Below are 22994 nucleotides of genomic sequence, written 5' to 3' on the forward strand. Positions count from 1 at the left end.
CAGAGTCTTTGAAGTCCAAGGTAGCTTGAGAACAAGGCTGGAAACAAACTTGAATCATTAAACAAGGTCCGTGACTAGGAACAAGGCGATACAGAGATTCTAAGAACAAGGTCCGTGGCTAAAAAACAAGGCTAGACCAATCTTGAATACTTGATCCGTGAAGCAAGGAACTGGGGTTGCGGACTTTGCGAAGTCCACACAAGGCTGGAAACACGAAGTTGCTTCTGGAGCTGCTCAGTTGACTCCGCAACAATTCTAACGTGCCAGGCACCTATATTGGGGTCTCGTTTTCCAGCCAAACAGGTGTTCAGCGTCCTCTTTCCCTAGAGAACAGGAAACGAAACCTAACTTTGCAGATGTGAGACTCTCTGGATTTTCCCAGGGGAAACATGGCTAATCAGTGTCTTGTTTGGCAGCAATTCGTAAACTCCTGCGAACCCGCTCTTTAACTTCCCTGTCTGCAGTAAAGGAATGTCTCCTAGCGAAGGGAGGTGAGAGCTGTTCAAGGTCGGTTTTAATTGGCTTTTGGGCAAGAACATCAACATCAGGCATTTTGAAGGAGTCCGGCTGTTGTTGATCCGGAGAAAACCCCATGTTTTCATCCTCATCTGCCACAGTGACACTAGGAACGGGACTACAAGGCCCATGAGGCATCACAATTTCTAAGCTGAAGAGCTGGTGTTGTCTGTAGACACCTCCAAGGTCATGTGGCTGGCATGACTGCATGGAGCACTGTAACCTTCCCACAGAAGTGGTTCCTCTTGATGTGCTTACACATGTTTTTGAACTGCTAGGTTGGCAGAAGCTGGGGCTAACAACAGGAGCTCAGCCCGTTCCCCGAATTTGGACCACTGACCTTTCAGTTAGCAAGTTCAGCAGCTCGGTGATTTAATCCACTGAGCCACCAGGGGCTCCTTACATTATAAACTGTTAGTAAATTAAACTATACATTTCAGCATTTTGTGAGGATTTGTACCCATCGGTTTTGTATGTTCCAGAAGAAAGTAGTAACAAACCTCTTGTGAATAAATCTTGCCAAGAAAATCTGGTGATCGAGTCACCATAAGCCAAAGCTGACCTGAAGGCACCTAGCAACATAACAACTCTGGCCTGAGTTCTATAACTCAAAAGAATTATAAGGGTTCTCTGAAACAATGAAGAGAGGATAAAGGGTATATATCCTTTTATATAGTTATATAATCTTTACCTAGAAAGGGATTCTGATTTGCTATCCAATCCAACATTGTGTGGGAAAAGGTAGCCTTTTAAGGTGAGCACAAGGGCATTTCAATTTAAAATTTGTGGTCTGTTTTAAAACAGTCAAAGAATAAGAACCGTTGCTAACAGCAACACAATACACAAATCATAATCTGCTTTAAAGATTCGTTTCTTATTTATCAGCGACATTTTGATGAATGGGGAAAACTTCATATTTTTAAATATATATATTCTATCTTTTCTCAGTGAAATTGTGTACAAATTACACAATGGGTTACATCAAGTAATAATGTGAAAATACACACCAATATCTAATACTGAGTGAAGTGAACTAAGCTCCACTAGACCCAGTGGCTTTAGCACATCTACTTCTGTTGGATTGAGTGTACTGAGCCTCATTTGCTGGGGTGTTTACAGGGATAGTCAAAAAATAATAGGACAGCATTCTGTCAGTAACATGTACAAGTGTCATTCCACCTTACATTAGCCTTGATTGTTCATTGCAGAGGGTGATATTTCCTTTCGCCTTCCACAATGAATTTATGCACGCATCCTAGACTCGCTAAGTTGGAGTGATAGTGCCTAACTTCCCAAAGACATTCTGTTGCTGATGGAGAGCAGAAGATATCACAAATGCATTTGGATTTGTTCCCATAGCCAGACAGGACAATGATATCATCTGCTGAAACCTTCAGAAGACCTCAGAGGGACTTCCGGTGGGGCCAGCATGGCGGCAGGGTCGCTTCATTGAGGGCTCTCAGTGAGGCACCGCGTAGAGCAGTCGGGTGTGAGCCGTAGCTCCCCTCCTCAGCCGGATCGAGGTGCTGAGGGGACGCAGAACCCGAGAGGCACCCCCAAGACCCCAAAGATTGCCTTCCCCTCAAGGGCGGGTGATCGAGTGGGTCAGGGAGAGCCAAGGGTAGCGGACTGCTCCGCGGGAAACAGGAGAAATCCTGTATTAACTGCCGACCAGCTCCATCAAAACAAAGAAAACTGAAGAAAACAAAAGCGACCCCTATTCACAGCAGCAAGCGGTGAGTGGGGAGCAAACAAAAGAAAATCCAGCCGGAGCGTGTGAGATCCCCGGCGGGGGAGGGAAATCTGAAGAACTAAAAGAAGGGGGAAAAAGCTGAGTCAACAGAAGGCAGAAGCGGAAGATTGAAAAGGGGTGTAATTTAATCAACAAATTTAATCTTTTAAAGTAAAGGACGCCAAGACAGCTTATCAAAAGACAATCTTTCATACCTCACCCCTCACCCCATTTGGCCAAAAAGAGAGTTCGAAGGGAATAATGGACAGGTGGGAAGCCTAAAGGAGAAAGTAAAGATTGGGAAAAAAATATTGTATATAGTATTGTATATAGCTTCGTAAACCACCCCAAAGGCCCCTGGTTACCCGGACGGGTCAAATAAGAAAGAAGAAATATTCACAGCAGGACTCTGACCTTGACGCCATGATGTTTGGTCTATCCTAATCGTCTCTATAAACAAAGCGTCTGGAAAGGGACGGAACTGGAAAGGAAAGGCGGGAAAGGAAAGGGAGGAAGCAGGAAGATCAGCAGAAAGGGCGGAAGTAAACAAAGAAGCCATTTTGACCAAGGGCGGAAGAAGTTAGAGACAGTGAGCAAAAAATAAAAATAAAAAACGGAACGGAAGGGAAGAAATCAACTATACAAAAAGCAAGGGACCAAAAGGGGTAACGGAGGAAAACAAGGACAGCCAGGCCGAAGGGGAAGGATTGAAACCCCATTGAGAATAAGTAGCGACGAGTCCAAATTGGCGGCGGTGGCGATCGGAGGGATTACCAGGATAACGAAGAACTGACGGAGGTGACAAGAGGAAAGGACAAGACAGGTCATTGGAGCTAAGAAGGGAGTTAGTTCGTTAAAGTGGTGGCATAAGGAGACTGTTGGTAGGAAGTGCGATTGGAGTTTGGAAGACAAATTTATAAACTTATAAAGAGGGTCTTCTTCCATTCCTTGTTTCCATTTTAATAAGCTTCTCAATAAGTTTGATTGGCGTAATAAATTTACAAGCAAACAAGTAATTTTTATCTAGTTAATTAATCTATTAATCTATTAAATTCAAGGGACGAAAAATATAACAATAATCAATTAATATTTATTGAAGCGAATCAATCAATTAAGGAATTACAAAAACAGAGGGAATTAACTCATATAGCTAACCATAATCAATTGAAGGAAAATACTAAAATCTAATTTAAAAAAAAAAAACAGCAAGTGATGAGCTAAAGACACTATAAGGACTAGCTTTCTCCATAAGGGTCCTAATAGATTACAGTCTCAAATAAATAAATTATTAAATAAAAAAAAAAGAGGCTGAAGTAACAAGCCTGGAGGAGGTAGACAAGAAACTTATGAAATTAATTTTGTGATTTTCGAATTAAATAGGTGTGGAAAATACTATTGCTGTTATTTAGTTAAACACTATCAGGAAACTCAAAATGACAGCCTCCAAGGCTAAAGGAGATCTGCAAGGTCTCCAGAGAAGACCCTCGCTGGGTTCAGCAGATGTAAGTTTCCGAGATATGATGGCGGAATTACAGAAAATTTCACAGAAACAAGACTTATTCCAGAAGGAATTAAGCGAGATGAATGCGAAACAGAACTCTCAACAACAGCTATTTCAAGAGCAGTTTGAGGAAATCAAGAAGGAAATAAAGGAAGAAGTAGGTCAGATTAAAAGAGAAGTTGTACAATTGAAAGAAGACTTTAGAAAGCTAGAAAAAGGAGAAACAAAAAGGGAAGAAGCCCAGAAAAAAATACAAGAAAAGATTAGGGTATTAGATTCTAAACAAGAGAAGTTGGCACGCAACCAAGAAAGACTAGAAGCCAAGGAATTGGAATACCAATTAAGGTTTCGAAATGTGCAAGAAGACCCAGAAGAGAATATAAGTCAAATTATAATAGATCTTCTAACAAAGTTACTGAATATATCAACCACAAAACTAGAGCAAGAAATAGATCAAATCTATAGAATTTCAACGAACTACTCCAGGAAAAATAAAACTCCCAGAGACATAATAGTACATCTAACTAGAAAGAAAATCCGAGAAGAAATATTACGAGAAAACAGTAAAAACCCAATATACTACAAAGATACAAAAGTGGCAGTGTTAAAAGAATTCCCCCAATCTATGTTGATGAAGAGGAGACAATTTTTTTTTTAACGGAGGAACTAAAGAAGAGGAAAATAAGATTTAGGTGGGAAAGGAACGAGGGAATTATGACCACTTACAACGACCAAAAACATTGGCTTACCTCGGTGGATAAGGCTAAGGAATTTTACAAGTTACTTATGAAAGAAACGGACACACCACCAGGAGTACCGGATAAATCTAAAAAGACACCACCGACTCCGAGGCAAGAGAAAAAAAAAAGAGCTAGATTTGTATCACCAGGACATGAAGACACAGAAACGGACCAAGACCAAGATGACCCTGACACGGAAGATCCAGATAAGGACTTAGATAATTTCAAATTGGACCCACACCAGAGACAAGAAGATGAATAAACAGCAATTAAAGTGTATATCATTAAACGTTAATGGCTTAAACTCTCCAAATAAAAGAAAAAAGTATTCAACAAATTAAGGCGTGGTAATTATGAAGTGATAGCACTCCAGGAGACACATATAGCACAGAGGCATATAGCACATTTAACAAACAAAAGATTAGGTAAGGAATTCCTCTCCTCTTTTGAAAAAAAGAAAAGAGGGGTTGTTTTATACATAAAAGAAGATATTCATGCAGAATTGTCATTTAAAGATCAAGAGGGGAGAGTCGTAGCGGTACAAATTATAATTGGAAACAAAAAGATCTTAATATGTAATATTTACGCCCCAAACGGCCCAAAAGCAAAATTTGCGGAAAAAATAAAAGAAAAGTTAGACAAAGAGGAATTCGACGAATTAATTATGCTGGGTGACTTTAATGGAGTTTTGAATAGTCAACTGGATAAGAGTAAGAAATTGAAAAGAGCACCAAAAGGTAAAATCTCTACATTACCAAAAAACTTTTTAGATCTGAAGGAAGAATTTGAATTAATAGATGCATGGAGAGAGAGGTATCCGAATAAAAAGGATTATACCTTCTACTCGGACAGACATCAGTCATGGTCGCGCATAGATATGGTGTGGGTTACAAATAATCTTCTTACATACATTATTGAAATTTATATTCAACCAAGAGAGTACTCGGACCACTGTGCGGTGGAAATGATTCTGAATCATAAATCATACCATCCTAAATGGAGATTAAATGAAAACCTGCTAAAGAAAGAAGAGGACGCAAAAAATACAAAACAATCTTCAAGGAATACCTAAAGATAAATAACACAGAGGGAATGAATATCAACACAGTATGGGATGCCTCAAAGGCAGTAATGAGAGGACATTTGATTCAAAATAATGCGAGAATGGCAAAGGCAAAGAAAAAAAAAACCTAATGGATATTAAAAGGAGAATAGCTGATAAAGAGTGCGCTCTAAAGAAGAATCCGGAGGATAAAAAATTAGACAAAGAACTTAAAAAGTTAAACCAGGAAAAATATCATTTGGAATTAGATGAACAAGTAAAACAATTAAAATTTATTAAACAAAATCATTTCGAAAATGCGAACAAACCGGGGAAATGGCTATCTAAGCAAGTCCGCAAAAAGAAACAATCACAAAAAATAGTAAGATTAATGAAAGGGGACAGAGTAATAAATACGGATAAAGAGATCCTAGACGAATTTAAAAGTTACTTTGAAAAACTTTATACAAAAGACCCGATCTCAAAAGAGGAGATAGCTAATTATATAGGGAAATTTAAGTTACCTAAGATTTCAGAATTACAGAGGGAAAATTTAAATAAAGAAATAACAGAGGAGGAAATTATAGCGGCAATTAATAACATGGACCCTAACAAAGCCCCGGGCCCGGATGGGTACACAGCGGGGTATTATAAGGTTCTAAAGCAAGAATTTATTCCATTACTCAAGAACGTTATGAATGGGATATTAAGAAATCAAGGAATACCGGATTCATGGAAAACAGGAGAAATAATAGTAATTCACAAAGACCAAACGGAAAAGACAGACATACGTAATTACAGACCAATTACACTCTTGAATACAGATTATAAAATATTTACCAATATTCTAGCTACAAGACTGAAATTTTTTTTAAACGATTGGATAGGGGAGGAACAATCAGGATTCCTACCTAAACGTAACTTAAAAGATAACATTAGAACGGTGATCGATGCAATTGAATATTTTGAAACTAACCATCAGAAGGAAGCGGCCTTCTTGGCAATCGATGCAGAAAAAGCATTCGACAACTTGAATTGGGACTTTTTTAAATTGCTGATGCAAGAATTAGACTTAGGTTACCAATTTATGAACGCAATTAACACGATATATGATAAGCAATATGCAAAAATTCAAATTAATGGTATAATGTCGGATGTATTTGAAATTGGGAAAGGAACCAGACAAGGTTGTCCCCTCTCCCCTCTCATCTTTATACTATCACTGGAGCTTTTATTAAAGGGTATAAGAGAAGACAGCAGTTTAAAAGGACTAAAAGTGGCTAAACAAGAATTTAAGGTGAGAGCATTCGCTGACGATCTAATAGGTATAATTGAAAACCCATGTAAAAATTTAGAAATATGGCTGCAAAAAATAGAGGAATTTGGGAAACTAGCAGGCTTTCGATTAAACAAGAAAAAAACAATGATCCTAACAAAGAATGTAACAAAGAAGAATCAAGAATTATTAACAAAAAAAACGGGCATAAGTTGTGTGACTAAAATTAAATATTTGGGAATATGGATCACCTCAAAAAATTCCCAACTCTTAACAAACAATTATACTAATGTATGGAAAGAAATAAGGAAAAATTTAGCAACATGGAAATTTTTAAATTTATCACTTTTAGGAAGGATGTCCTTGGTCAAAATGAATATTCTACCAAGACTTTTATTCCTCTTTCAAAACATTCCAATAATACGAAACATTAAGTCATTCAAAGAGTGGAATAAGGATTTAATGAAGTTTGTTTGGAAGGGGAAGAAACCCAGGATAAAATATACAGTATTAATTGACAAAAAAAACAGAGGAGGATTTGGGTTTCCGGATTTAAAACTGTACCATGATGCCTGTGCCCTCGATTGGATCAGACCATGGATGAATCTTAACAAAGAAAAAATACTTACATTGGAGGGTCATGATCTGAGAGTGGGGTGGCATTCGTACACTTGGTACGAAAGAGAGAAAAAAGAGAAAAATTTTGGAAACCATTTTATTCGCTCCTCCCTATTACGAATTTGGCAAAAGTATAAAAAAAAATTCTATCTAAAGACACCACTATGGCTATCCACTATGGAAGCCAAACAAAGAAGACTCCTAGGTTGGTCTAATTGGCCTACATATAAGACTTTGTTGGTAAAAGGCTCGGAAACTCTGAAACCATATGAAGAGATAAAACAGAAGTTTGCGCATATCTCATGGCTGCATTACATGCAAATTAAGGAGGAATATAATAAAGATAAAGAGGTTGGGTTTTATCAAAGTGATCAATTTTGGGACAAAATTTTAGAATCAGAAAATAAGATAATCACAAAAATTTACAATAAATTACTGGAGTGGTCAACAGAGGAGGAAACAATAAAAAAGTGTATGATCAGATGGGCAGAAAATTTAAGAAGACCGATAATGCTGGCAGAATGGGAAACTATCTGGACCAAAAAACTAAAATACACTTATGCAATGGACTTAAAAGAAAATTGGCTAAAGATGTTCCACCGTTGGTATATCACACCAAAGAAATTAAATCAAATGTATAAGAATACCTCCAAAAATTGTTGGAAATGTGAGGACCAAGAGGGAAGTTTCTTCCATATGTGGTGGACATGCAAAAAGACGAAAATTTATTGGGAGAAGGTCCATAATATTTGCCAGGAAATTCTTAAAATCAATTTCCCCAGAAAAGCGGAGTACTATCTTCTGGGGATAACAGACCAATATATCCATTTAGAGCCTAATGACGATAAAATATTTACATATCTTACGACAGCCGCCAGAATTTGTCTTGCAAGAAGATGGAAACAAAATGAACTGCCGAACACAGAGGAATGGCTACAGAAAGTGAGAGAAATAAAAGATATGGACAAATTAACTTTTTTATTAAAGAGAAATACAGGGACCCCGATAAAATATACAGACTGGAGTAAAGTAGAAGAATATGAAAGGAAAAGCAAATGAAGATTCAATCTGAACGAGCAGAAGATTAACTTCTTCTGGGCATCCAATTTTCAAGTAACAGTCTATTGAAAGCAAAGAATCTGTGACACAGCCAACAGAAAGGCTATCATTCCTTTTATTTTTGAATGATTGCCTTAATTACGAAGGTGACTGAGGCTGATCTATAATGGCTTTGTATATATAGATCACCCTCTTTTTAAGGATTGGAGAATAGGAAACGCAAAGGCAAAGATGGAAGTCCTCTTTTTTTTTCTCTCTCTCTTTTGTGGAGGGGGGTATTTTTTGATGGGTTTTCTTTTTTTTTTTTTTTTGTATTAACAGTCTTTAACTTTCTTCTCTACTATCCTAATCTTAATTTCTGCACTTTCTATATCAAAAAATGTTCTCACTCTTTCGATGTATTAAACTAATCTTCAATAAATATATATTAAAAAAAAAAAGAAGACCTCAGAGGATCTTTTGTCTGGTGTCTTTGGTTTGTATCTGGCTATGGGTATAACCTTTATAGATAATAAAAATCTCTGATTGCTTGTCCCGTTATACTAAATTGCAAAATCAAAGTGTCCTTTTTTGAATTTGTTGTAGTTATGGTTGTGGTGGTGGTGGTGATTATTAATATTTTGAAATCATGGATGGTTGAATCTGTGGATATGGATTGCCAACTGTACTGTATAGGAATCATCATCATCATAGGCTATCACTCATGGCCGAGTATGATTAACTTCCAAGTGTAGAGTCTTGGCAGTGGGTCCGCAAATTACTGTAGAAGATCCGCATGGTCTTTCACAATGAGGACATACATTTCCAGATGGAAGGCGGTTCTGACAAGGGTTTGTTTGATACGCTTTCCTCTTGGCATGTTTTGTCCTCTATTTCTACCTCTTCAAAATCCACAGCACTGTTGGTACAGCTGACTTCCAGTTAGAGTGCTCTAAGGCCAGGGCTTTCCAGTTCTCAGTGTTTATACCATGGTTTTAAAGCTTAGTTTTAAGCCCATATTTAAATCTCTTTGGCTGTCTACTGACATTCCGTTTTGTGTTCTTGAGCTGAGAGTAAAGTAGCTGTTTTGGGAGACCATGATCAGGCATTCAGACAATGTGGCCAGTCCAGCAAAGTTGATGATGGAGAATCATTGCTTCAGTGCTGGTGGTCTTTGCGTCTTCCAGAATGCTGATGCAAAATGCAAGATTTTTCAGAGGCGACACTGATGGAATCTTTCCAAAAGTTGAGAATGACGTTTGTAGACAGTCCATGTTTCACAGGCATATAACAGAGTTGGAAGGACAATAGCTTTATAAACAAGCATCTTGGGATCATAAATTTATAACTATTTGTTAACCTTTCTGGTTATATAAATCCTTCTAACTGAGGTGAGAGGATTGAGAGCAGTGGTTCTCCTTCCCAGATGTTTTGGCCTTCAGCTCCCAGAAATCCTAACAGCTGGTAAACTAGCAGGGATTTCTGAGAGTTGTAGGCCAAAACACCTGGGGACCCACAGGATGAGAACCAATGATTTAGAGGGGAAATAAGCTCTGATTTTTATTTGCTGTCCAATGAGGACATAGCAAAAACAATTCTTTTTGTTTGGATCCATTTCTCCAAAATTCAAAGATTCAGATCAAACATATACTCTAATTGAAAGGTTCTACATATATCCCCCCCCCCTTTTACAAACCCTTTCTTCCATCAGAGTAATGCCCTGGAGAAAGCAGAGCATGGGAGGGGTGCGGAGTGCTGTCCTTCTTCTGGTGGACATCTGCTTCTGCCTTGCTTTATCACTGGGTCCTAACTTGCACAACTCATGTTCTTCTCCTTCCCTGGAACCATATCACACCTCTGTAATGCCCTACACTTGTTATTTGCACTCTGCTGCATTGCCTATTTCACATTTGTCAAACTCAAGATCCACTGCTAAATTTATCCCACTACATCATTTTATGTGGCCCTCCAGATGCTGGACTACAACTCCTGTTCTCATCATTAGACATCATGACTAATGACGTGCTGATGGAAGTTGTAACCTCTGGAAGGCTGCAGTTTATTTTGTTTAGTCATTCTGGTGGGCTTTGAATTTAAATACAATGCTTGTGGATATGATGTCTGACTTTAAAATGTCCTTTAGCTTTTCTCCAACCTCAGAACCACAAGTGGCATTAGGTTGTTATTCCCATGGATTCAGTGACCCTTCAAAGGCAACCATAAAGCTGATGTGGCCCTTTATGAAAATGAGCATTATATGGTATATCTACACTGTAGAATTAATGCAGTTTTCCCCACTTCAACTGCCATGGCTCAATGTTATGGGATACTGGGAACTGTCATTTGGGGAGGCAGAATAGGCTACAACTCCCATGTTTCCATTGCACTGAATCATGGCATTTAAAATTATGTCAAACTGCATGGCTATGGCTCACAAATGGAACTTTGAAAAATGAGATGGAGGGCCTGATTCTGGCAGAACAAGCCATCAATTTTGGCCATCAAAACCAAAATTGAAAAGTCAATGACAGATCCCAAATGTAGACTCTTCAAGGAAGCAAATGAAACTATAGATCACATCCTCAGCTGCTGCAGAAAGATCGCACAAACAGACTACAAGCAGAGGCATAACACCATTGCTCAGATGATTCATTGGAACTTGTGCCACAAATACCATCTGCCTGCAACAAAGAACTGGTGGGATCACAAGCTGGAAAAAGTTACAGAGAATGGACATGTCAAGCTACTCTTGGACTTCCGAATTCAGACAGACAGGGTGTTGGAGCACAATACTCCTGACCCCACAATCGTGTTAAAAAACAAAGTATGGATTGTCAATGTTGCAATCCCAAGTGACAGCAGGATTGAAGAGAAACAACGGGAAAAGCTGGCACGATATGAGGATTTAAAGATCGAATTGCAAAGACTGTGGCACAAGCCAGTCAAGGTGGTCCCAGTGGTGATCGGCACACTGGGTGCAGTGCCTAAAGACCTTGGCCTGCACTTGAACACAATTGGCGCTGACAAAATTACCATCTGCTAGCTGCAAAAGGTCACCTTACTGGGATATGCACACATTATTCGACGATATATCACACAGCCCTAGACACTTGGGAAGTGTCCGACATGTGATCCAGTACAACAGCGAGCAGAGTGTCTGCTGTGGACTCCTCTTGTTGTGTTTCAAATTATTATTATTATTATTATTATTATTATTATTATTATTATTATTATTATTATTATTTATATACCACCCTATCTCCTCACGGGACTCAGAGCGGTTTCCAGTTCAATCCTTTCTTGCATCTTGTACTCTGTTGTTCTCACTACTCACACTTACTTCCCTTCGACCCGAAAATCCTGGGTGGACTTGTTCCTTGCAGAACCATTTGATGGACCTCCCCCCCCCCCCAAAAAAAAACTCAGCTTCTATAAGAGTTAATGAAAAAATGAAGGCTTGGAGCTTGGGTGAAATGATAGTTCAAACAAGAACTGGGTGCCCAGAAGCCAGATAAAACCCAGCTATCTGGGTGGTATAGCAGCCCTATCCCTTAACCTCAGGTTTTGGCTCTGAAATCTCAGTGTCTATATGGAGCACAGCATTAAGCTGAAATAAACTCAGAGAACATTGTGCAATGTTTGCTGACCACAAGGACATAGTCACATAATATGAAAATGCCTGCAGCGCTGACCCCACCAGAAAGACCAGGAGACCACACAAAGCATCATGAAAATAATAGAGCTGATACTTTAAAGCTGCTGTCATGCTAAGCATCAAAACCATTAGGAAAAATACAGAAGAAAAGAAAACGAAACCTGTGCTCTCTGTGTGCTTATGCAACTGCTGTCTTGTTTGGCCAATGTTTTGTTGTTTCCCTGGAGATCACTGTTTCTTCAACTATGACAAAGCTGGAATACATACTATATATGAACATTCAGAGGCATCAGTCCAGAACCCTCCTTGTTTTACTGCACTATAAATTGGGGTTGGAAATGTCAATGCCAAAGCAGCATCCTTTTGTCTGTCGGACTATGCTAAACCTTTGTTGTTTTCTCATTAGCATAACATTGACACCAACACAGATTGGTAGCCGTTTGCTCTCCCATGCAACCCTTGCCTGTAACGGTCATCAGGGTGCCTCAAGAGTTGGTCAAAGGCTCTTTTGAAACTAGCAAACATTGGCCATGGTGGGGATTGTCCCATTTGGGGTTTCACAAAAGAAGTCAAACAGATGCTTTGTAAGGAAGGGAGGGGGGAAGGATGTCAGCAATCTTCCTTATTTTTTTGTTTTCCCAACTCTTACTAGCTTAGCTGTCCATAGTAAGCAACAGGGTTTTTTTTTCTACAGTCACACAGTGTATATTGGCAAGTTTTTCTTTATTCACAGCATTTTTAAGAGTGGCATTCCACATTGGGATGCTTCAGAGATATTGCTGAAACAAGAACCATGAACTGGAAGCACAAGATTTGATTGCCTTGATGTCCTCCATTTCATAGCCATACACTTCCAAAAGCAGCCTACAAAATAAAATTTGAGATTTTTTGCATGGTGGCACAATGGGTTAAATCCTTGTGCCGGCTGAACTGCTGACCTGAAGGTTGGTGGTTCGGACTGTGAGGCGGAGTGAGCTCCCATCTGTCAGCCCTAGCTTTCCATACAGGGACATGAGAGAAGCCCCCCGCATGATGGAAACAAATCCAGGCATCTCCAGGGCAACATCTTTGAAGACAGACGATTCTCTCACATCAGAAGTGACTTGCCTCAATTTGCTTCTGACACGATAAATAAATAAATAAATATATCTGAGATAAAAATACAAGATAAAACCAGTTAATAATGTCTAAAATTATTATCATCAGAGAAGTTCTGACAACCTCCTCACACATTAAAAAAAAAAGTCTGAGAGACTGTGGACAGATATCAACAGAAAGCTCTTTCAAGAGAGGAATCTTCACTTAGCCTCATCTACATAGGCATTATGGCCCGGACTCACCCTGTGTTCCCCCACTGTCTGTACCCATAATGTTTCTCTACTTCCAATAAGACTTGTAGGTTAAACCAGGCTAATCTGGTTCAGCCCTGCATTAGGGGTGTATTTACATTATAGAATTAATCCACCTTGACACCCCTTTAACTAACATGGCTTAATTCTATGAAATTCTGAGAGTTGGTTTTTGTTGATGCACCAGCACTCTTTGTCAGAAACTGTAACTCCAGTGACTCAATAGCATTGAGCCACGATAGTTAAAGTGGGGCAACAGAAAAATTGGGGGATACTCAAAAGTTTGCTTGAAACTCCAGAGTAGAGGTCTGGCTCTGAGGCAGTGTGGATAGCAGGACTGGATCCAGTTCAGATAGGTCTGCTATCTACATGGGGCATCAGCACCATCGTCTTATCCCAGCACTCTTCAGCACAGGGAAAGGGGGAGCTATTGTGTCTGTGTCACTGCCATCACTGCTGTCAGATGGCTGTAGAGCTGTGTCAACTCCTGGTCATCACAGGCACCCTGAATCAATATAGTAGTAGTAATAATAAAAACTTTATTTGTATTCCGCCCTATCTCCCCAAGGAGACTCAGGATGGATAGCAGCACGTGTATACGGAAAACCAGAAAAAAGTTGGGGAGACTGGCTCCATCATGCTTCTTGGTCATGCTGGCACCTCTGCTGATTTTGGCGTAGGGTGCTCATAATGGCCAGGAACCCACATGGAGCTGTGTGGTGTTTGGGTGTCTCAGTGAGGTGATGATCTGAGGGGCCAAGGCAGTCTAGGCCCGGCTATTCCTTGTAGATGCCAACCCACCACTACAGCAGGTTCACGAAGCTGCATGTGACCACCTTCAAGGCCAGTTGAAAGCATTTCTACTCTGGACTGACCTCATACTTGCCAGCTAGTGTAGACATGATCCAAGTCAAAGTCCCTCTTTTCTAGATTCAATAGCCCCCTTCATACAGCAGCTGAATGTGTAGTAGTACTACTATATATCCCTAATTCACAGTTACAGTATAACCAAGCATCACAGAGTGTCAGGACTTTTGGATCAGTTATGGAAATGCCAAAAGCACATCAGCATTCACACAATGTCAAGTTTCCTTTTGAGCTTTGCTGAAATATTCACAGCACTGAATGGAAAATGGATTTTCCCAGCAAAAATATATTGTGATGAGCTGGAGGTATGGATGTATGCGAATGTATAATGTAGCTTTCAGAGCCTACATCCAGCCAGTTATGGACCATCCTATCCATCCTATCCTATCCTTCACGGAACAATGGCTTCAAACTACAGGAAAGGAGATTCCACCTGAACATCAGGAAGAACTTCCTCACTGTGAGAGCTGTTCGGCAGTGGAACTCTCTCCCCCGGGCTGTGGTGAAGGCTCCTTCTTTGGAAGCTTTTAAGCAGAGGCTGGATGGCCATCTGTCGGGGGTGCTTTGAATGCGATTTCGTGCTTCTTAGCGGGGGGTTGGACTAGATGGCCCATGAGGTCTCTTCCAACTCTACTATTCTATGATTCTATGAATCTATGATCCTACTCTTCCCAGTAACACACACACACACTATCCCCAGTCAAGGTTGTCCTTTAAAGAGTATGGATAGTAATTTCACATTTTCAGTCCAGTTAAGTATGTAGTGTCCTTCATACTAATGGAATCAACTTTCAGAAGTGACAGGAAGTGATTTGGGGCCAAAAATGTGGGTGGGAGAGTTCCAGATCTTCAACCGTAGATTGTGAAGGACATAATGTGGGCTGTCCTTTGCATAGCTTTGAGGTATGTAACTATGGATCAACACCAATATCTCCATTGTCTGGACTCTCCTTGTGGATGCATTGGTGGGAACTACCTTTATGAGTGCCCCAGTTCAAAATTTAACACTTCTGTTTTTATGTGTTCTTCCATTGATGACACAAAGAAATTCAAATGAACTTCTTTGTCACTGTTTGTTTTTTGCTTAACTTTATTGAATTTGTAGCTCAAAATTTTATTATTTTATGGTGTTTGGTGTCCATGAATCAAATTCAGGTGTCTTTGTGCACAGGGCATGTTGCAAAAGCATTTTGGGGATAATGCAGTCAATAATAATAATAATAATAATAATAATAATAATAATAATAATAATAATACTTTATTTATATCCCGCCACCATCTCCCCAACGGGGACTCGGGGCGGCTTACATGGGGCCATGCCCAGAACAGTACAATATAGCAAAATATCGCATTATAGTCTATGACCTAGCATACTTCTAAATGTACATGGGAGGGAGGCCAGGGGAAAAGGAGTTTGCAGGAGAGAACTGTGCATGGTGCAGTTCCACTCATATTAGAGTGGAAGATAATGTGAAGCACTGGAACATACCAAAACCACAGGTGCAAATCCTCACAAAATGCTGAAATGTATAGTTTAATTTACTAACAGTTTATAATGTAAGGAGCCCCCAGAGGTGCAGTGTGTTAAACCACTGAGCTGCTGAACTTGCTAACCAAAAGGTCGGTGGTCCGAATCCAGGGAGTAGGGTGAGCTCCCACTGTCAGCTTCTTCCAACCTAGCAGTTTGAAAACATGCAAATGTGAGTAGAGCAATAGGTACCACTCTGGTGGAACAGTAACGGTGTTCCATGCAGTCATGCCAGCCACATGACCCTGGAAGTATCTACGGACAACGCTGGCTCTTCAGCTTAGAAATGGAGATGAGCACCAACCCCCAGAGTCAGACACGATTGGACTTAATGTTAGGGGGAAAGCTTTACCTTTACTATATAATGTAAAGCACTTCAGTGATCCCACATACAAAAACGTGCTCAATCTAATTTAACAGTAAAATTCCATCAATGATTTTTCAGAAGGAAATCCTACTGATTTCAGTGTGGCTTTTTCCCAGGTAAGTGTGCTTAGGATAACAACCTTTGGGGGAACTTCACAACATTCGTGAGTCATCCCATTGATTTAAATGAGAATTAAATTCAACTAACTTGCAACATAACATTACTGTCTTTAATACAAAGCCAACATTTAGGAGGCAACCTTGGTCCACATCCCCTCAAAATCAGTTTCTTTTTCAAGAAACAGATGGTCAATGCTCCTGAAAATAAAATGTTAACTTTTCTGTTTGACAACAAACTCTAACCGAAAATGGGAAGCTTTATTTGTTCACCAAATAGCATGGAATGGTTTTTGAGAAACTGGTTTTTTTCTGAAATGTTCAGAGAATGAAGTTGACTGTCCAAGTAGTTTGAGCCACGTGTTGCCATCCAATACAGCTGGAGGGAGCTGATATAGAGAAGGCTAGTTTACTGTCTGATCCTTTGTATTTTGTTGATGAAGTGCTGCTTGCTGTGCTTCTCGGTAACTTTACTGAAATCTACATTCTGAGTCACTTTTTGCTCGCCAGCATCTGCTCCCATGAGGTGTGAAAATGGTTCTGGCAGCTCCTGCTGCTTTCTCGAGAGCATGCTCACTCAGCCAGCTACAATAAACCCCTTTGCTTCTCCAAAAGCCTCTTCCCAGCCTAGTGACCATTGTTCCTCTTCCATCTGGTGCTGTCTGCCTGCCACCATATCTTGTAGCAGCTGCTATATTCTAGCTTTGCAGTTTTCTGTGCCATTTTGCAGGATTAGAAAGGATTTAACAAACACTCTGACTCATTTCTTTAAAAAGTCACCTGGCAATTCGATTTCCCGAGTGATCCAATTTATAAATGAATATCTCAGGAAATCAAGTTTGTGATAATGGCACTAGCCTTGTGATAAAAAAGGAATCATCTGCATGTGCTTCACTGTTGCTTTCAAAATATTCTTTTTTTAAAGTTATCTATTTTGGTTTTTTTTAGATACAGTCAATGCAAGAGTCAGTGTGGTGTAGTGATTTGAATGTTGAAGCACAACAAATGCCCACTCAGCCACGAAACTGACTGGGTGACCCTAGGCAAATCACACTCTCTCAGCCTCAGAAAACTCTGTGGCAGGCTCACTTTACAGCTGCCATAAGTTGAAAAGAACTTGAAGAATTCACAATAGCAGCAATGCATGTTAAACAATCTGAGATATGAATAATAAATAACACTCTGCTTCTTAATGTCTCCAGCCCATTTATCCTCCCACATGCCTATAGCTTCCTCTAGTTGCTTTTTAAAAGAGGAGTCATTGACCTATTTTCATGGACCTTGATCTCTTGTCCATGTGGTTTATTTAGGGCGAGGTGTGACGTCTTGGGGACACTTGTCGTGCACAAAGACAAAGAGATTGGTGTTTGGAACCCCCGATTGCCCTTTAGGCAGCCTTTACACAGCCTACACGGCAATATGTTTTTCACACATCCCACCAGATTCCTGTTGTAAGGTGGAACTTTTACCTGTTGGACATCTCATCTGTTCCATTGTCCTTTTGTCTGTGACAACACTGGGCTTTTTTATTTTTAAAAAAGTGGGAGGGAAACCAAACAGAGAGCTCAGCTGCCCTAAAAGGAAAGAGGAAATGGGTGCACTAAAGTATCTGTCAGTGAGTTCTGCATTCAGACCATGATGCGTCTTCCTGTTCCTATTGCATTGTGAATTTCCACCTGCGTCTTTCCACTGCCCTGCTCATTTAGCATGCAGCGCACGCTGGGCTGAAGGGCTCCTCAAACTCTCTCTGGCAAATTAGTTGCAGGCAGTGGGCAGTCATGCTGGTTCTCCTTTTCTCTTCAGCTCACTCGGTTTGAAAGAACTTTGGCTGGATACCATTCGCGGGTAAGTTTGTAAAATTAGATTGTGTGAAAGTTTAGGAGCTGCTGTAGACTCTGTACCAGTAAGACTTTTATGACAAAGCATCCACTGCTCAATGTAACTGTCCTGTATAGCACGTGGAAACTATTTGTAGCTTAGTATTATCCATTGAATTTAATCCAAGTATAAGGTTTGATTTATTTTTATAATGTCAGGAACTTTTGTACATTCGAAGCATGTGTTCATAGCTTTTGTTTCATTGTAGGTTTCCAACATTTTGCAGTCACTATTCTTTTAACTGGGGTTATTATGTTTTTGCAATGCTATAAAGGGAATACTTGTGTTTGAGATATCTTTTAGTTCACATTTAAGGCTTGAAAATGATTTTTCCCTCAAAGACCTGAAGACAGAAATTGCTGTTTATGGTACATACTGTGTTTTGCCAACTTTTGTCCCTGTTGAATATAGTGTGGTGGCGTTTTAATAACGAGAGACAATTAGTATGTGTAGACACTTTAAGAAGTGAATCCTTTGTCTCGCAAATTAAATATCTTGTACTTATCCATCTGGACTTGCTACAAAGAAAACTGAAGCTTTTGTTAGCTTGTTAACATTTGTCTCATCATTCTTAATTAGGCAAACTAGAGAAATCAAAGGAGCAAAAATCACAAAAGTTGCATCAATTAAATTCCTGATGAAGGTGTTAAGCAGTTGCAATGCAGTGAGTATTAGTTTTCCCTGTCCTTAGTATCTGGATATTGTAATATAACAAATAACTGCAGTGGATTCTAACTATGGACTGTATTTGTTATGTTTTGTTTTGCAGCCCAAAACCTTAGATGTGAGTGATATGGAGACTTTGATTGGATGCCAGTCAGAGGTAAGCAAACTTCAAGTACATGGTTGATTCTTTGTTTCTGAACATACTTACCAGGAGATAAATCCCATTGAAATCAAAATTGCCTTACTTCTGAGTAAACATAAACATATGCATTATGAAAGCCTAGCTCTGATTTTACAGACAGTGAAGGGTCTGCTATCATATCATTCAAGTTATGCTTGATTTAAGTTCCTCAGGTTGCACAGGTAGTTCTGAAACCATGACTAAATCATGAATGTGTTAAAATCAAGTTTAAAACCAGAAGCTTGTCAAAATTCCACAGCAAGTCTTGAGCTGTAATCTGTAGCCAAGTATCTAATAAGCAGGTTGTAATGAAATCTGTTGAGAAAGGGAGTGGTATGTTAAGGTTGCTAATGTGGAATCTAGTGAAATGAAGGCACTTGGTGCAAAAACAAACATGTTCAAACCAGAGCTTAGAAAAGTTCATCGTTTTGGACAACTCCCCAAATCCCCCCATTCAGCACAGCCATGGAGTTATAGAACTGGGCTGTAAGGCTGCATTCAAGCTGAATTACAACAATATTCAAATTCTAAACATCTCCTGCTTCAAAGACCCATTAATTTAAGTGGTACTGTTTCCAGTGATGTGAATAATCATAGCCTTACTTGGATCTATGGCTTGGATCCAGATAACTGCTTAAGTTCAACAAAGGAGGTTGCAGGGACTCCATTGAATTGTTGACTTTCTTCCCATCTGTTACAATAGTGAACAATTTTTAAAATTCTGCTACATTATACAAATGTTTGGTTTTGGTTTTATTTTTTTCCATAAAGTACTTATATGTATGGGACGCACTGTTCAACAAGCCTCACAGAACTCATTTTATGTAATGTTTTTAACTGTTTAATATGTTTGAATTTTAATATAATTTAATTTTAATTTTTTGGAATTCTATGTGTTTAAAGGTATTGAATAATTGCCTCTGTGCAAGCTGCCTTGAGTCGCCTTTAGGGTAGAGAAAGGCAGGATATAAATAGAGTAAAAAAAATTCAAAATAAATAAATAGGATCCAGACTGTTTATGCTTAGAGTAGAACTACTAGAATCAGTTGTGACTGAATTGAACCAATTATTTCAGTAAGTTTATTCTAATCAAGCTTGTCTGAATCCAACACATAGATAGATAATGAATGGATTGCTTCAAAAAAGCAGGATTACATATTTTGTATAGAAATCTATGTGAAATTTCTTCTTAAGAAAGATTGCGTGTACCTTTCAAACTCATTGGTATCAACTTCTGCCTTGTCCGGCAGGAGTTACAAGACCACAGCTAAAGAGTGTATGCTATCTTGGAAGAAGTGTCCTTCCTTCTCCTTTTATTTTTAATTTTAAAGGGGAAAAGATACATTGCAAGCTTATTACAGCTATATATTGCATGGAGATGTTGTGTGAACTGACTTTCAGTGGCTTCTCCTAATTAATTATTGTTTATTCCAGGTTGACATCAAGAAATGCCACTTGTTCATGCCCTGTGACACTGAAGATGGGCTGTGTCATCTGTCTGGTACGGTTTCATAAAAAAAAACTCTGTCCTTTGATAAATGTGAGAGTGAAGAATAGGTTCTTGTCTGCAATTCATTATGTAAGAGTGATCAAAAGTAGGCCAGATCCAACACTGATGTATGTATTCAGCTTTGTTATGTAATTGCATTTGAAACTTAGAAAAATTATCTTTTTGAACAACAGATTTCAGAATCACTAACTAATCCGAAGTCTACCGTCCTGGAGTATTCTGGCAGTTGTGGTTCACAAAGTAACTTTTCTAATCTATTGATATTTGTAGATTCAGACAGCAGGCATGAGAAATCATTCTAGGCTTACAGACACCCTGCCTCCCCCTGCTAGTACTGACAATTGTCCCCTCTTCTGTGTGTTTGGGCAGCAGCCTGGTGTCCCTGAACACCCCTTAAGAGTTTAGTTAGATTTAACAACAGCACTCTCGGTTGCCCCCTAGTGGTAATCTTTCATTAAACTATATTTTTATTCCTCCATTAATCATCAACAAGTCTGGCAGGCAATTCTAGGGCAAAACAATGTGGCAGTAGGCAGTGTACCTGCACTATACAGTTACACCACTTCCATGCCCCTTAAATGGAAATAGATCCCATCTTAAGGAATTTCCCCTTCTCACTTTGAGGATGTAAGCCATTGTCAAATTCAGCTATATTTCAGGGAAACAATGTTATCTTCTTCAGACACAAAAATTGTATCATGACGCAGCAATATTTTTGCAAACTGCTGCAGATTAAGTTTTATTGATCCAGAAAAACCATTTGGTTACAAAGCGTAGTAGAGACGCTTAACAGCACAAGCTTATGCTTGGCTATTCACACGTTAGTACCATTATTCCCTGTGGGGTTTTCTTCATGATTTGGTGAAAAAAAACAACTCCATTTCAATGTTCTTTGCAGAACTTGGAAAATGTATCTTTTGGACTTCGATGTTGAATTCCTCTATATTGGGTGGGAAATTGAAGTTCATAAGTTGTCTCTACCCCCTTTGAGGCTTTTTTTGCAGATCCTCAGTACTATCTAAAATCCATCAAATGCACCCATGGGCTGGCAACAAATTCCTCCAATGGGCAAAAAGCCACTAGTAGTATAAAATGCAAGGAACATCTTACAACATTAACCCACCCACCCCAAAAAATTAGTTTCAAACAGCTGATAATAGAAGCAAATCACTTATAGAATCATAGAATAGTAGAGTTGGAAGAGACCTCATGGGCCATCCAGTCCAACCCCCTGCTAAGAAGCAGGAAATCGCATTCAAAGCACACCCGACAGATGGCCATCCAGCCTCTGCTTAAAAGCTTCCAAAGAAGGAGCCTCCACCACAGTCCGGGGGAGAGAGTTCTACTGTTGAACAGCTCTCACAGTGAGGAAGTTCTTCCTGATGTTCAGGTGGAATCTCCTTTCCTGTAGTTTGAAGCCATTGTTCCGTGTCCTAGTCTCCAGGGCAGCAGAAAACAAGCTTGCTCCCTCCTCCCTATGACTTCCCTTCATGTATTTGTACATGGCTATCATGTCTCCTCTCAGCCTTCTCTTTTGCAGGCTAAACATGCCCAGCTCTTTAAGCCGCTCCTCATAGGGCTTGTTCTCCAGACCCTTGATCATTTTAGTCGCCCTCCTCTGGACGCTTTCCAGCTTGTCAACATCTCCCTTCAACTGTGGTGCCCAAAATTGGACACAGTATTCCAGGTGTGGTCTGACCAAGGCAGAATAGAGGGGGAGCATGACTTCCCTGGATCTAGACGCTATACCCCTATTGATGCAGGCCAGAATCCTGTTGGCTTTTTTAGCTGCCGTATCACATTGTTGGCTCATGTTTAACTTCTGGCCAATTTTCAGGTAGATGAAAAATTTCCATGTTCCCTATGGAATATAATTTAGTGTCAGTAAAAATATATCTCGGTAGTTCTGCTCACTGATTAAATACTTGCTCTCATTTCCTTTTGTTTGAACAGAGAGTAGTAAGAAAAGAAAGAAAGTAATATCTTGGCCCTTTCTGACGAGACGCATCACCTCTGGACCAGAGATCTTGGGACAACTAGAACCTGATTTGAAGCCTTCTCTGTTTGACCAGCCATTGTCAATGGTTTGCAATAAGGAGGACATGCTGCCCAAACCAATACAGGTAAGCAAGCAATAGGTGACTCTTTTCAGTTTTTACTGCTTCAGCTGATCAAAATCATCACAAAGCTAAACCTTTTCCAGAAGAGACAAATGTTTTGGGCTATATATTTTACAGCAAAGCAATTCACGTGGGAAAAAATAGCTCTTCAATTGTTTTGATTTTGGGAAGGGAATGAAGTGTTTCTAGAATGATTTGGAGAGATAAATAGGAAGAGAAGAGAGGATGAAATGCTTGAGGGAAATGTTTGAGAGCAGAAATAGCCAAGGATAAGCAATTTGTTTTTCTGCTTTT

At 39.5% G+C, this 22994-nt stretch overlaps 2 protein-coding genes across 3 annotated transcripts in view; both read left to right on the plus strand.

Annotated features, from left to right (window-relative positions):
- tagap (T cell activation RhoGTPase activating protein) overlaps nt 1-22994 on the plus strand; it is a 58188-nt gene that overhangs the window by 26417 nt on the left and 8777 nt on the right. The window contains exons 5-9 of one of the 2 annotated variants that reach the window (XM_062976731.1): nt 18149-18190; nt 18803-18887; nt 18993-19046; nt 20505-20571; nt 22534-22703. In XM_062976731.1, the coding sequence (XP_062832801.1) occupies nt 18149-18190; nt 18803-18887; nt 18993-19046; nt 20505-20571; nt 22534-22703 (418 nt within the window). Of the gene's footprint in view, nt 1-18148; nt 18191-18259; nt 18284-18802; nt 18888-18992; nt 19047-20504; nt 20572-22533; nt 22704-22994 lie in introns of those variants that run through there. The other variant, XM_062976732.1, reaches the window with a different exon arrangement.
- LOC103279592 (LINE-1 reverse transcriptase homolog) lies at nt 2576-8926 on the plus strand. The gene is made up of 2 exons (XM_008115530.3): nt 2576-3071; nt 3629-8926. The coding sequence occupies exon 2, from the start codon at nt 5683-5685 to the stop codon at nt 8482-8484; it is 2802 nt and encodes a 933-aa protein (XP_008113737.2). The 5' UTR covers nt 2576-3071; nt 3629-5682; the 3' UTR covers nt 8485-8926.

The sequence above is a fragment of the Anolis carolinensis genome, chromosome 1 (genome assembly GCF_035594765.1).
Source record: "Anolis carolinensis isolate JA03-04 chromosome 1, rAnoCar3.1.pri, whole genome shotgun sequence".
NCBI classification, from domain to species: domain Eukaryota; kingdom Metazoa; phylum Chordata; class Lepidosauria; order Squamata; family Dactyloidae; genus Anolis; species Anolis carolinensis.

Bases quoted from the DNA above. Each gene is read 5' to 3' on its own strand.
- LOC103279592 (XM_008115530.3), top strand. From the start codon at position 5,683: ATGGATATTAAAAGGAGAATAGCTGATAAAGAGTGCGCTCTAAAGAAG.